Source organism: Grus americana, chromosome 5, assembly GCF_028858705.1.
Source record: "Grus americana isolate bGruAme1 chromosome 5, bGruAme1.mat, whole genome shotgun sequence".
In the NCBI taxonomy this organism is placed as follows: Eukaryota; Metazoa; Chordata; class Aves; order Gruiformes; family Gruidae; genus Grus; species Grus americana.
Genome location: NC_072856.1, coordinates 12,166,780 through 12,179,144, shown reverse-complemented (window position 1 = coordinate 12,179,144; position 12,365 = coordinate 12,166,780). Strand labels below are relative to the sequence as shown.

Below are 12,365 nucleotides of genomic sequence, written 5' to 3'. Positions count from 1 at the left end.
AGCAGAGAGATTCTGACCTTCAAATTAACAAAGTGTATGTATACAGTAGTAATGTATGCATTACAGTAGATGCTCATATGTGCCTTTGCAGATCTTTGAAGTAGAATACAAAATCTTGTTTTCATAATCTGCACCTACCTGTTGGTGACTCCGGAAGGCTGCTTCTTGACTTTCTGCCTCTGCGCATTAGAAATCGTTCGCTTACTTTCTTTGCTTCTTCTAGTAATTCAAGATTCTTCTTTTTGTCGTCTTCTGATATTTTGACATCTGGTAGCTGATCATTTACCAGATCAATCACATGACCACTGTTGTCTGGGTAGAAAACGTCAGAATTAGAGCTGTATCTCATATTTCCAGATAGGTTGTGGCAGTTCAGAGTAACAAGTACAAAACATATCTATAAATTTAGCTTTGAGATTGCATTTAACAAACATTCATGTCTGCTCATTTCTCACGTCGTTATATTCTCAAGTTTAGAGCAAGTCCTCAAAAACACAGATAACCCACTAAGATTAAGTCATTATGATCAAAGATGATCTGATATGTGAAACTGGCTTTTCCGGTTGTGTCCCCAACACAGTTTTTCTAATTTATCAGTAAAAGTGGCATTAGATCCATTTCAGCTAGCAGTCACGGCATTTCTATTGTACACTTAAGTTTTTTCCCATGGATTTTGTATGTCCAGCTTTTCAAGGCTAAGGTCCCACAAACTCACCTGGCAAAGATACATGCACACTGGTTTTAACATACAGGTGATTCCATCAAATAATCTATAGAACAAAGTGCAGAGTTTAGAGGTATAAAGATTTTATTCTATGCAGATAGCTTTCCCACAAATGCAGAAGCAACAGTAAAGCTGCATCCGGCAAAACTGCAGGCAGAAGCTGAATAGCTAAAGCCTGAGAATTATAATGCTATTTCAAAAAGCAAAGCAGTATCTACCATGTGGTGGACCTGCAAGAATTTTCCAAAGGAATTCCAAAACCTACTAGAATATCCAATGGTTAAATAGGGCATTGTTAGAGATTGCTTTTCCTCATGCCCGTTCATGCCTACAGGAAAGATGGGGAGGGACTGTTTATCAGGGAGTGTAGTGACAGGACAAGGGGTAATGGGATTAAGCTGAAGGAGGGTCGATTTAGATTAGATGTTAGAAAAAAATTCTTTACTGTTAGAGTGGTGAGGCACTGGAACAGGTTGCCCAGAGAGGTTGTGGAGGCCCCCTCCCTGGAAGTGTTCAAGGCCAGGTTGGATGAGGCTTTGGGCAACGTGGTCTAGTGGAGGGTGACCCTGCCCGCAGCAGGGGTTTGGAACTAGATGATCTTTAAGGTGCCTTCCAACCCAAACCATTCTATGATTCTATGTTGATATGTTAGATATGTGACCCAGGAGAATGCATGGACCACAAACTGAAAGCCACTGCCCTACGCTCAGACATTTAGATTAATGCATTGTTTTCTAAACAATTTTTAATTAGTTGTAGAAAGAACCTGTTAATCCCTGGCTTCCAAATTGGTCAAAACCACTAAACTTCAAGCACTAATTTTTACACTTCTCCAGGCTATGATTAAGTAAAGAATGTTGTTGTTGGAAAGGCTCTTTCTGTGTGAGTTGGTGTGAATGGCTTCTATAAACATCTAGGCTTGTAAGGAGAAAGAGTTACCTGAAAACAACAGGCCAAAGAAAGAAAACATATATGCTGATAAGGTAGTGTGTGCAAGTTTTTCATGGATTGATAAACTCTACAAATTAGTGAGATGGTTGGATCTGCGAGAACTGATAAATAGATCACCAAGAGTCTGCTCAATCTGTACAAGGCCACTGGCAGACACTAGCATCAACAACAGACTGCAAGTCAGGCATTTATTCTCAGGTAACTATGAGAAAAGTTGTGATTGCATGAGTGAACTAGCTACATGAGTGAATAAGTGACTGTGTTGTGTGAAGAGTTATCTGGTGTTGACAACAACTTAATCACATTAACAACAGCTTAGTGAATAAAATGTGTTCTAAGAAATATCAGTTGTGACTGTCTCTCTTCCCAGCTTGATGCCTCTATTAGGGAAGAGAGAATTTATAACACTGCTGTGCAATAAGAACAACTTACTAAAGAACGGCCTGGGAGAGGCAGAGGGAAGTCATCAGGTAATAAAAGAAAAATATTTTTAAATTTGACAAGAGCCATTACAGAACAATCAGTCTTCAGAAAAGCTAAGAACATAAGCAAGCAGCAAAAACTCAAGGGATTTTGGTTTGTGGGTGTGGGGTTGGTTGTTTGGGGTTTTTGGGGGCATGGTGTGTTTTGTTTTTAATTTCCATAAATTTAGCTCAATTTCAAGGCTGTCAAAAAGCATGCACACAGATTGGATATTCTCAAAGCAATCTATTTTTAATGAAATATTTGTTTTATTTTACATTAAGATTTGTGTGTTAAAGTTTGAGAGAAGGACCTCCTGTGGCACTTTCCTTGGGCCAGCAAAAGAGGAGAGTTGCAAAGTATGGTAATTTCTATCTTCCTTGAGCAGGTAAGTTTTCCTCACTATACTCGACATGTTTGCCTTTCTATATTTGCCTTTCTTTCTGCCTCTTCACCACTTCCATTTCCCTTCCCCTTGGCTACCATTTTCCCTTCTGCCATGAATTCCCTTTAGTTTCTCCTGCTGCATCCTATCTCAGCACCTGTTCACAAATGACAAGTGTTCAAAGAATACTTGATTATTTCAGGTCTACAAGTTTATGATTTGGCATATGTCCATGAAGTTACATTTCTTTCAGGCTAGTCAGACCTCAAACAGAAGACATTTTGTAACAGGTTTAATTAGAAAATGCGTAACTTAGAAAAGTAACATCTTAGAATCACAGACTAATGGAAAGGACTATTGGAGGTCATCTAGTCCAACCTGTTAAAAGCAGAATGAGTGGTGAGATCAGACCAGGTTGCTAGTTTTTCAAGACAATCTGGTGTTGAAAAACTTCTAAGGATGGAGAATGCAAAACCGCTCTGGGCAGATTGTTCTAATGCTTGACTCTATAGTGAGTGCAAAGTTCCTTATACTCAGAGCTTGGCTCATTTCAAATTACATCCAGCAACTCTTGCTGCTGCATCTCTGAATATGGGGGCAAAATCATTCTTTTGTATAAGTCTGATTTCTGTAAGTATAGTTCCATAACTTTACTTAGTTTCCACAAGTTTAGCTGCCTCTAAAATCAACTGCTGGCAAGCAGGATAGATTTTAAAGTGTTAAGTGGATCTGAGCTGATATACGTGGATGTGAATCTCCATCTTAGTTTTACATGACAAATAAAGGAAGTTTCCCCTTGAATGCAAGCAGCCAAACCCCACATTTTACTCACGAATTTAAAGGACCAATCTCAAAACTGGAGCAAGTGCATGGCAAGTCACAACTCTTTGAAGCCTCTTAACAATCTTTCAGTGGGCTTTCTCTCAATTACATGTTTATAGGCATACTGATGCAACTGAGTACCCAGTTATGAGAGCATCAGAATCACAAACTAGGATGGATTAATTCTGACTGTTATTGAGACAAATGGTTAGCACGTTCTCACTGCATGGCTGAGAAGCTAACTCTAGTACAACAGTGGAAATCCTACTTACATAAAATATTTTATTATCTTATTAAGAAAAAAGTAATGTTAAGGATGTTCTGCTAAATTTAAAAATCTCCAGTTCTCTATTTCTGTGAAACTAGCCCAGCATCCCAGGTGTACAAAATTATTATTGTATTTTTGTCATGTCACAAATACCAATTAATTCCAGCAAATTAACTCTCACAAATCTATAAAAAGGGAAATGAAATGTGTAACAATATATTAAATTCTGCTGGAAAGGGTTTTGACCTCTCAGTTTTGACTACCAGAAAGAAAAAAAAATAAGGTGTATACACTGTTAATAGCAGAGAGAGTTTGGCTTACTTGCAGAGGTACCAACTGATTTTTTTTCTTCATGCAATAACTTCTATATAAGAGAAAGTAGAATCATACCTATAATTTATGTTTCTAACCTTAGGGATGCATGATCTGCCATCATGAGCATATCAGTGCTTCTTATAAGAAATACTTGCTGAGACTGCCAGGAATCCTATTCCAATTTCTATACTAGAAAATTCAGAAATGTTCCATGACCCCCCCATGCCTAAGTTCAATATATTGGTCAAGAACAACTCCACACATCTGAGTTTCTTAATAAAAACACATAAAGAGGACTTATTAATCAGAGCCCTTAATAGAATTTCAATTACTAAAAGCAATCTGAGTTTACAAAACAGAATTTTTATTCTGAATATTTTGAGTATCAGAGAAGCAGCAGGGCTCTGATGTTTACTGGTGCTTTAGTAGAGAAAAGAAAAAAGATACAGATGCATCTATTTAAAGATGCCTAAGAACTAGGTTCCTTAGTGATAGTAGAAAGGATGTTTCCCTTTAAAACCTCAGAGTATTGGAATAGTCACCAGATAAGCTTGGTTTCCAGTTTGTCACAAAACCAGTGCATGCATTACAGACATGCATGCATGCACAGAAAAAAAGCTGTAGTCAATACAGTCAGACTCTATATTTAGGTTTTTATTGCATGTCACATTTTCTGAGAAAACATCCTAGCTTAAATGAATAATCACTTCTTACCAATGGAAGTCAATGAATTTGTTGGATTCCTAGTGGTACGGTTAGAATGTCTCCTATGAGGACTACGAGGCCTAGAGAGAAAAATGAACAAACAAAAATTATGGGAGTATGCCACAAAAAAAAAAGTTCTACTTCCTTATGAAAATTTAACATTAAAAATAAAGCTCTTTTCTTTGATTAAAAAAAAACCAAACAAAAAGGTTTTATTGCAATTCCTCTTGTCTCCAAACAACTGAAAAATGGAGGAAGATTGCAGAAAGAAAGAAAATTACAGAAATTGCTCTCACAAAGGAGTTCTGACATTTGATGATAACTTCATATACTGTGAAATTTTGATTTCTCAGAAAAACTACATTTGTTTAGTTCATTATCATGACTTAAAACTCATGTAAATATGGTACATTAAAAAAAAATTAGTCTTTGTAAATTTTTAGTGCTTCTTAAACTAAGTTTTATGACTGAAATAATTTCTTAGGCACATTTCATTGACACTCCTGTATAGCAATATGGGAACTTTCTAGATTGAAAACCAGGTGAAAGTCTCAAATGACTGCAGAAAATTAAATGCTGATCCAGCAAATAATGCTGCTTTTAAAGGGCTGCATTATAATTCTGAGTCTTAAATAATCTTGAAGTTTGGAGAAGTACATGTTAAACACACAAGCAAATTATAGTATAGATTTATGATCAATACTTTCTGATTTTTTTTTCTCATATTTTAAATCTAATGGCAGGTCAATAAATTAAAAATCCCCAGTCAAGAAGTATGCTTTATCAGAAGGCCAAAAATAACCTTAATTCAAATCAAAATTGAAGTTTTCAACTTCAAACAGGATTATTATTTCCATTCAACAGCTTGCTTTCACACATGCTTAACCTCAAGGTGGTATTCTTGCCCTGTCTACCTAAACAGGCCCAAATGTCTGCTTTAAAACTCACTGTACTATAGTATTCAAGCTAGACATTTAAGTTCTTCCAACTGTCTAGCTTAGAAACATTATCTACTTCAATTTTCAACTGATACTTATTTTATTTCACAAGATCAGAAATGAGGTCCTATCCCAGTTTCTAGGTGCTACAGAAGTTTGTTTTGCAGCTTCATCGAAACAGGAAGGAGGACTGAACAGATACAAGGGAGAAAGGGAAAGAAGAGAGCTGGAAAAGAAGCCTACACTTGCATCTGTTCTTTAGACAGAAAAAAAAGTCCACTAACTCAATTTCCAATGTTTTCAACTTAGGACTTTAAATGAGCATATCTTAATTAGCTTTAGAAGAAAATTTCAAAGATGCTGGCTAATAATATCATGATATTCTAATATTTCAGAATATTATCCTATGAAAGTAAGTTAGCCAGCAATGCCAGATGACCAACAATTTTTGTTAGGAAAGAAACCATATACAACAACAGTAGCTTCACCAGCATAACCTTAAGTTATATAAAACAGTATGTATTTTAACGCAATACTAAGATAATATGCACATGACTGGAATGTAGATTTATTCTGAAAGATATATAATATGCTAAACCTGTAAAAAGAAGATAAGCATTTTCAGCAGTTCATAAAACTACAAAATGCTAAGCATAAAAAATAAATAAAATACTTGCAAAAGCTATTAGTAAAAATTGCAAAGTGTTTTTATGATCATAAGCCTTCTTTGGAAATCTTCTGCCCTCACAAACAAACCTTATTGTACAAACTGTCATACTTTGCAAGTCCATCTTTTGCCAAAAACCTTCCTTCTTCATTAAAACACACTTTAGTAATTTAAGGATCATGCAAGCAGATTGTTTTTAAGAACACCATAGTTTGTTGCTGCATTTTCCTTTCAACAGACAAAACCATTACAACAGACTGCAAATATTATTGCCACAATGTCTATTTTTCAGCATGATACCAAATGTATTGTAATAAGATGGTAATATAGCTAGTTCTTTAATTCAGGAAGGGAACAGACAACACAGGCTTTGTGTTACACCCATTTGCAAGAGTCAACACTGATGATTGAGCACACCTTGGGGAGGCATTAGTATTTAAAAAATAGTAATTTTTTAAAAGTCTTACAAGTATTAATTTCCTAACTCTACATCAGTCTACAAAGTTCTTATTGGTTCAGTGGAAATATTTATATGATTAAAGGCAGCATTACTGGTGTACATATATAATTAGTATACCAGAATTAGGGATTTAGCTACTGAATTTAAAGTTTCCATGGGGGGAGGAATACTTCAGAAAACACAAAAATACTCAGTTGCACTTGTCTTGGTCTCAGTTGCTCATTGACTGGGTCTAAGTAAAGGTTAAAATTCGGACAGAAGAATAGTATTGCACATTGCCATGCATAGAAGAATTCAACTGTCAGTCATCCTTACAGTAGGTGTAGGATTGTAGTGCACACATGCACACTCCAGTATGTCTACAAAAGGACTTGACCACACAATTTTTTCCTTACCAGGTCATATTTTATTTGTTAGCAAAAGGATAGACTTCAAAAGTTACATCTTTTATTCCAAATTATACAAAACTTTAACTTATATTTTTGTTTTAGTTTCAAATTATGCTATTCTGAAAGACAAGAAAGTTCATGTAAATTTGAAGTATACTGAGTCAGGTTGGCAGGCCTAGTATTATATGAAACTCTTTTAGTATCAATTATATTCCTGCCCCCTCCACACACACACTTCCCTGCATCCAAAAAATCGTCATCAAAATGCAAAGACAGTATGATCAAATTACAAATAGAGATACAGCAATAATATTTTAATACAATATACATTTCAAAGCAATATTTTAGAAACATAGCTCCTGGAATTACTGTACAATTTATGCATAGATTGGTAATGTAGTATATAGTACCTGTTAACCAGATTTTTATCGAATTCTACATCTGGCGTAACAGCATTCTCTGGAAGAACAATAGAAGGTGTACTGCATGTCGTCCCTTCAACAGTAGTGTCCTGAATGGTTTGTGACAAATATAAAAGTGTGGTTAAACAGAAATTCAAAACAATGAATATTGATGCTCTATGTGGAAAATAACGTGCATTGCTCAATTTAGCTAAAAGAGAAAATGACTAAGTGAGAATTAGCTCTAATTTGGTAAAAGAAATGTGAATTAGAGGGCTATACTTAAATGGCTAAAAAGAGATAATGGACACCTGGAATATCTGTTTTCCTTACAAATTTTTAATGCACGTAAGGTAACTTCGATCAGCATGGAACTAATGAGAAAGCTTTAAAATCGTAGACAAACTGATTTTTCACAGAGCAAAACATTCCTTTACTGAAGTACATGTATAGCACTTAGTGAACTTACGAGCTGAATGCAAGAGTGAAAAGCGGCTATGTATAACAGGGCTAAATTAGACACACAAAACCTCCAAATGGTCCTAGTGTGCAATGCAAGCTTGAATAAATGCAGTATTAAGTGTACACATGCTATCCAAAAACCAGAAAATAATTATAAGGTTATCTTGTTAGTGTTCTTCTTGATTTTCCCTCACATTAATTGGAAAAATATTTTTAAAAAATATAACTGCAATATTTAATAAAACACAATATCATTTTTAAGTGACAAAAGAAACTGGCACTGAATATCAATGTATGCTTGCCTTCTTAAAAATATAAGAACTTGTCCCGAGAACTTAATCTCACACCTTCTACCACAATGATGCCAATCAGCTGAAGAGAAGGAATCTGTGTCCTGTGAGATATCCCAAATGGAGATGCATCAAGTTGGAATAAAGAACTGTGGATTTCTCATATGTAGCAAAAAAATTATTACTTCTACCTCATGTACTACATTCAGATTCACAAAAAGAGAAAAATTAAATTAAAAAAAATAATTAATCCCTGTACTGTTGAAAGGCTACATAAGCAATCTGGCATTTACAGTCAGTCAAGAAGTTGAAAAAAGTGATTCACAAAATCATGCAGAGGGCGGAAAGTGTAGGCACCTGTTAGAAGCTGCAATTTTTGTTTTAGAGCACAATCATGAGATAAGTAGAACATATCATAGCAGTGTGAGTATTTATAGCTAGAGGGAAAGCTTCCCAAAAGTGGCAGGGGACTACCATCAATCAACTTGTAAAATTTAAAGAATAATTTGTAAATTCTCAAATCCTAATTGCTTCTGCTAGGCACTGGCATGTACAAGCATTTTGTTTTATTTAGTTATTTGGAGTCTAATTTCTTTTTAAAAACTACATCCTGAAGTTTCATAAGAAATTTTTACTTCAGTTGTCAATGGGGAAGGGAAGGGAAGGGAAAGGGAAAGGGGAAGGGGAAGGGGAAGGGGAAGGGGAAGGGGAAGGGGAAGGGGAAGGGGAAGGGACCTACAATGATCATCTAGTCCAACTGCCTGATCAGGTCAGGGCTGACCAAAAGTTAAAGCATGGTATTAAGGGCATTGTCCAAATGCCTCTTAAACACTCACAGGCCTGGGTCACAGACCACCTCTCTAGGAAGCGATGCTTCTGGATTTTCTCAAAGAGCACATTTGCTATCCATGGCACAAAGCCAATTACATTCAACCATTATAAACATCATTTTGCTTTTACTGAAATAGCATTTGCTGTCAATTTTGCTTACTCCTTTTAAGAATGTTTACCTACTAGAGGTTGACACCATGTCATGTCATGTGGAGAAATTAGTGTAGTAATAAGGTTTGTTACAATAAACAAGTAGCCAAGAGTATAAATTGAAATGGAACTCTATACATCCAGAAAGCTAACAGGTACATGACTGCTAATATCTATCAGATACAGTAGAACTCCTTTCAACATCTGTCCCAGTGCTGCATTTTACTCCTGTTGAAACAATGTATTTTCTGATCAATTCAAAGAACTCTAGAAGCATTTTGACAATGGCATAATATTAAAGTATATAGCATAACCCTTCTTCCTCTCAAAGGCAATAAAATATGCTTTGGTTTGGACATATGATTTAGAATTCTTGATTCTGTTGTAAATAGCACTTTTTTTTAACTAAAATAAATACATTCCATGCAGCTCCACACTTCTGTACTCATAATTCTCATATGATGTTCCTCGGCAAGTTCACATTGTCACAGGAAAGCAGGATAGGAAACATGCCAAGAAAATAATATGAAGAAAAATATCCTTGTAATATCGGAAATGTTAGAACATAAAAGTATGATCTATTATGTGATGCAAGTGCACAGCTGACATTGTATGATGTTTGAAAGCAATTTTTAGTAGTATTCTTGAAAATGTTACTAAGTAACAATGTATTTTGCCTAACAGTCAATGACAAAAATTTAGGTGACTGCCCTCCTTGTAGGGCAAAGCAGCTGAGTACACATGCACATTGTTTATACTAATCCCATGACTGCCAAAGAGCAAAAGCTTTTGAATGACGTAACATCAGCCTTAAAGTCACTCAAGTCCATTTTAGGACTCTAAAACCAGCTCATTAAAAAGAAAAAAAGAAAAGAAACAGGCTGTAGCCAAGGCTAGTTCAAGTCAGGTAGAATACATTAATCATGGTCAACAGGCATAGCAGTTCAGCCTCTGCACAGGTGAAAACTCATGCTTCCTGTTGTGGTACATTTGTATAGGAGAGGGGCAGGAAGAGCCAGAGCATGAAGCTCTTTGCAGGGTCAGCTGGCTTGAATAAAAAGAAACCTTTATACTCTGAAGAGTAGTTAGGTCGCTATACACAGATCTTGGAAGAGCAGCTTTAACAGGAAGCTTAAGCTGTCTCACAGTTGTACATCTGCACAAAGACGTTACAGTTTTCCCCTCCCGTTGCCTGTCTGTAACTGCCGTCTCCGTGTGAGCTTCCGGCCAAGTCTGCTCTTCAGCTAATCCCAACAGCTGCCTCATCTCCTAGTACCAGTCACTGCCTGCTACCAAGTCTTTGCTTCCTTTTTGTCCCAAGCCCTCCTCCCGTAAAAATGTAGGGTAAAACCGACTCCAACTTTGTGACTCAGGTGGGAACCGATCCACATGCTCTACAAGGATGATCATGTGCCATCCAGTCTTGCAGGGAGACTTGTGCAGGGCTGAAAGGATGGCACATGCAGTTTGGTCCGTAACTGGAGATCCAAGAGGCTCATGGATGCACAGGGTGAATAGGATCTGCAGAGATTCTGGCTGTTAAACTCTTCCAAGCCCTCACTAAGCACACAGAAAATGCATTTTTAAGACTTTTATAATCCAGCCAAATTTGGATGGATTTGAACAGTAATGGAGGGGAAAAAATAAAAATCTCTCTGCTAAAAGATCTACCCTGCCAGGACAGTCAGATGACAAAGCTTTACTGTATACCACCTGAATTCTTTAAAGCATTGGAAAAAAAAAATCTCTGCCACCTGGTCGTATTCTTAGAAATTAATTAAAGGTCAACTGAATTTCAGAACAAATTTGGCCTGAAAGAGACACTTATGTGGAAGGCCTCGGAAAAGTTACGCATCTCAGAAAGCAGTATTTTGAGTGAGATGGGGTTTTAAATGAGCTTAATTTTAGCTGTTTAAATGAAGTGCTGAGCTTAGAGTTTAACAACTAAGGTAATGAAATTAAATTTTAACTGCATCTAGTTGAAACAGACAGGAGAACAGACAAAATAAATATAGGACATCTTCAGAACAAAAACAGATAACATGCAGTGATTTGATAAAAGTACAATACAAATTTAAATAGGAATAACACACAAAAAAAAAGAAATGCAGAAGGTGGAATGATGGAATAACCAGTGTACAAGAAGTATGAACATCTGAGACAGACTTTTCCTGAGCAGTCAGAAAAGCCAGTAAAATAGTGCTTGGGATACAAAGAGAGGAGAATGCTGGAAATAGAAATAGGGATTTTTGATTTAAAAGAGGGAAAGATGGCAGTTCACAACCAACCCTGAAAGTGTAGAGAGATTTATAGGCCACTATAAATCTTAACATAACTGGTAATGATCTAATTTTCTTTGCCGCAGGTATGCATTACACATATAGAAATTACATTTTTAATATTAAGCACCTGAAGTAAGTTTTTAAGGGTATCAGTGAAAGCATATTGTTATATTATATTATGCTATGTGAAATAAAACTAATTAAATTAAAATAGGGATATATCTAAAAATTACATCTGACTATGAAGTCCTATGATTTATAGTGGGAGAAATAATTCTGTATAAAACACTTCTAAAATGTTGAATGCTTACTGTAACAAGCCAGCACACAAACTAAGAGTTCAACTACATACTATTAATTCAGACAAACTTTCAAACAAGGGGCTAAAGTTCTTTTAATTAAGCTAACTGCACTCAAGTAACTTGTGTTACTGGCAATTTCACATCTACTTCCCTAAAGAACACAGAGCTAACAAATACTTTGATTAATGTTATTTAGAGTTAGTCAGAATGGTGAAGCATAGGCTGCTGTAAGAAATACTGAAATGGAAAACCATACTTGTTTTCTCAAAATGAATTTGAGAAATATAACCCAGGTCTTCCCATCATGTAAAGGTACTTGAAGTAAGCAAAAAACTACATGTGATGTAAGGTTCTTTTTTTTTTTCTTGGCACTGTTTTGTGAATATGTGTGCATTTGTGCATGCAGGGAAAAGGCGAGGAACATCTCCTGAAACAGAATGAGGAAGTTGTTAGATACCAGACAGCACTTTAGATGAGATTCTAGAGTTGGAAAGTTTTGTTCAATGGCAGAAAACAAGTCTGCCAGTTATTAGCTCCTTCCGATGCCCTCTCCTTGCTTGC

The 12,365-nt window shown here is 36.0% G+C and overlaps 1 protein-coding gene across 16 annotated transcripts in view; it reads right to left on the bottom strand.

Moving 5' to 3' along the window:
* IRAG1 (inositol 1,4,5-triphosphate receptor associated 1) overlaps nucleotides 1–12,365 on the bottom strand; it is a 120,121-nt gene that overhangs the window by 28,971 nt on the left and 78,785 nt on the right. For all 16 annotated transcript variants that reach the window (XM_054827688.1, XM_054827691.1, XM_054827690.1 and 13 more), the window contains 3 exons: nucleotides 7,497–7,597; nucleotides 4,642–4,712; nucleotides 139–312 (listed from right to left, as the gene is read on the bottom strand). In XM_054827688.1, coding sequence (XP_054683663.1) covers nucleotides 139–312; nucleotides 4,642–4,712; nucleotides 7,497–7,597 — 346 coding nt within the window. The remainder of the gene's footprint in view (nucleotides 1–138; nucleotides 313–4,641; nucleotides 4,713–7,496; nucleotides 7,598–12,365) is intronic.